General features: G+C 37.7%; 1 protein-coding gene across 1 annotated transcript in view; it reads left to right on the top strand.

Annotated features, from left to right (window-relative positions):
* lamp2 (lysosomal-associated membrane protein 2) overlaps positions 1 to 3,023 on the top strand; it is a gene marked incomplete in the record, with an annotated part of 12,958 nt that overhangs the window by 1,112 nt on the left and 8,823 nt on the right. The window contains 1 exon segment of the mRNA XM_035669561.1: positions 1,325 to 1,440. Within this exon segment, the coding sequence (XP_035525454.1) occupies positions 1,325 to 1,440 (116 nt within the window).

The following is a 3,023-nucleotide window of genomic DNA, read 5'->3' as shown; positions in this document are numbered from 1 at the left end:
ATACTTTATTTATCCCGAGGGAATCAACTGGATTGTAGATAATGTTACATTCACTGGGTGCGATGGTGAGCTAGCGTTAACACAAAGGTTAAAGGTTATAGTTGGGTCGTTTTTCTCGAAAGTTCTCCTCCAGTGTTTTTATCATACATTATCACTGCAAATGTTTTTATTACCATACAATGTTTTTATTACCATACAATGTTTTTATCATACATTATCACAAACTGTGTCTGTGTGTCAGGACCTGGCCCTACAGTGAAAAATACACTGTTTTCAGTGGTGTAGTGGTGCCTGGAGAAGTGGGTATACTTATTTATTTTTATATTTATTGTAAAGAGGCCCATACAGTGAAGGACGTTTGTTTCACCACAAAATGTGTCTGTAGTATTTGCACATTGTCACTCTGCTTTTGCTGCTTGACTTCAGGCAGTAAGGACTGTTCTTAAATGACCCTGAAATGAAAAAGCAGTACTTCTTACTCTATTTACGCATGATCATTGGACAACCATGTGATGCCTTCACCATCCTAGGAATAAAAAAAACATTCAGCTCAAAGAGCACTACTGCGTGATGTCCATCAGAGGGGGTTTACTGTGTATACGCAGTTAAACCACGTAGTGTTTTTATAGCAAGGTCACACACAAATGTGAGTTTGAGTTCATCTTAGGTGATTTATAAGTTTATGTTACTTGGAAGATTGTGGCAGGCAGCTGTCGGTGAGTTTATGACAATGCATTCGGTCAAACATTTAGTCAATCTGAATGGACCTTGGCCTCTCGCCTTTAAATTGTATACAGTTTCTTACAGCCAGTGGAAAGGTACAGGGCTTGGTTGCGAGTGTGACTGAAAAGGTTTTACGAAGAGTATAGTGTCATTTTAAGATGTTTTCTTGTTGTCCTCTTTAGTAAACGTTGGGTCATGTGATTTCTTTGCATACACAAGAAATAAATACACGTATGTGACAGGTAAAAGTAGCTGTGTGGAATATTATTATTTTGCAAGCTGAAATGGCTTTTTGTACATTGAATTAGGTACCTGAAATTAAATTGGAGATTGCCCGAGCCAAGTTAGATTTTAATACATGGCATTCAGTGTGGAGGTCATCCAGTGCTGGAGGATGGTCTTACTGACCGGGTGGTTATTTGCCTAAACATGTGTTGGTTCTTACTCAGGAACAGTCAGACTTTATATACGTTTCCAGGAGTCTCCATGTTCTTTTCCACCTTTACTTTCAATGAAGAGAGTAACCTTTTAAACCTAACTGGACTAATAATGAATTACAGTAGAAAAAAACTGAGTCAATTTTCATTTTGTGTAATTTCAGTGTTCCAGCTGTCACATGGCACTGAGGTGAACGTCAAAGACAAAGACGGCAAGTTGTGCCTCTATGCCGATCTAATGGTCAACTTCTCAGTCTCATATGATGTAGCTGACAATAAGGTGAGTGTCTGGTCTTAACCACAAGATGTTTTAATATGACCAGCTGTGTCTGGTATATTTAGTGCGCCAGGCTACACAGTATCCTTTATAAAATTACTCTGCCAATATAGCAAAGCAGCTCCACTATTATCAGGCCAAATCAACAGTGTGACTGTCAAACGCTTGTGGAAGCAAATATCATCGTGGAAATGGGATCTGAGGCGATACAAAGCAGATAGATTCTTGCTATTCAGCATTTCAGTTAATGAGCTATCCTGCTGCACATCCTGTGATTGCTGTGTCCCGTCTGTATATAGAAAGCAGCTCACCTAAATGTACATAACTTTAAGAAATTATCTAACGTGTATTTATGTTTCTTTCTAGCTGTAATACATGTTTAATATTAGCCCTGTATCCGACCTGGTCCTAAGTGCCATGTTTACAGGGGAAATGTTTTAGGTGACGAGAGAGTGTTTGTGTGACAGGTGCTAAGAGTTACAGTTTAACATCAAATGTATATAATTATGTTAAATGTTAATGAGGTTACTGAAAAATTGGATATTAAAGGGATAGTTTGGGGTTTTCTAAGCGGGGTTGTATGAAGTACTCATTCATAGTCAGTGTATTACCTACAGTAGACAGCGGTCAGCACGCTCCCAGTTTGGAGAAGCACCAACACGGACAGGGGCAGCAACAAATTATTATTTTAGCCACCTTTCAAAAAGACCACATAATATTCTGCTTTACTTTACCATCATACAGCCCTTCTGACAGAAGACTGAAGTGTTTATATATCTCTCTCCAAAGCCACCAGAGTCATTTAAAGTAATGTTACTTCGCACACAGGAGTTACTGGTCTTGATCCACAGCAAACAGTTAGTTTGGACCCTTGTACCTAGCAAACACCTTTTTACAAGCAATTTCTAATAATTATGTGGAAAAAATGACTTCTCATAAAGCATATTTTATATAAAACTATATCCTCTGTTCAATATAAAATTAAATATCACCAGACCATCTCCACACTTTGTTGTAGTGCTGTGCAGGCGCTGGAGAGTAACAGCTGACTCAAGTTGAATGCACATCGTGTTACAGAAGTCTGGTGTATGAAGTGGTTGTATCCTCATTACACTACTTTTTTTTTTTTTTAACTATGATAACCTGGTCCTGGGTCACAAGTTAAAGCAGTAAAAATATTTTAAATATAGAGTACAATAAACCTGATACTGAAACTTAACATACAGCACAGCAAAGCAAGTCTAGAGTAGGAATGTGTATTATCTGTACCAGTGGTAGATATTAAAAAAACACACATTAACAATGCATTCAAGACTCTAGAAATGTCTTACTGTAAAGAGGTGATCTACAAATGCCTAGGAAGTAAATGCCGCACATATTGAAGGCTACAGTAAAACCATAACCTTGACATTCTAACAGAGAAACTGATTGATAATCACCTCCAATCTACAACTAATCACTGTGGCACATATAAACAGCATATCAGCCTAACAGATAACATGTAATTATTATAGGTCACTAGGATGTGTGTGAAACTGGTAGTACAACTTAACAACAAGATTAACACAGTTAACTTTGTCTGTGAC

The sequence above is a fragment of the Morone saxatilis genome, unplaced genomic scaffold, assembly GCF_004916995.1.
Source record: "Morone saxatilis isolate NCDOM2014 unplaced genomic scaffold, NCSU_SB_2.0 Contig22, whole genome shotgun sequence".
In the NCBI taxonomy this organism is placed as follows: Eukaryota; Metazoa; Chordata; class Actinopteri; family Moronidae; genus Morone; species Morone saxatilis.
The sequence above is the reverse complement of the archived record's forward strand: the minus strand, read 5'-3'. Positions and strand labels throughout refer to the sequence as shown.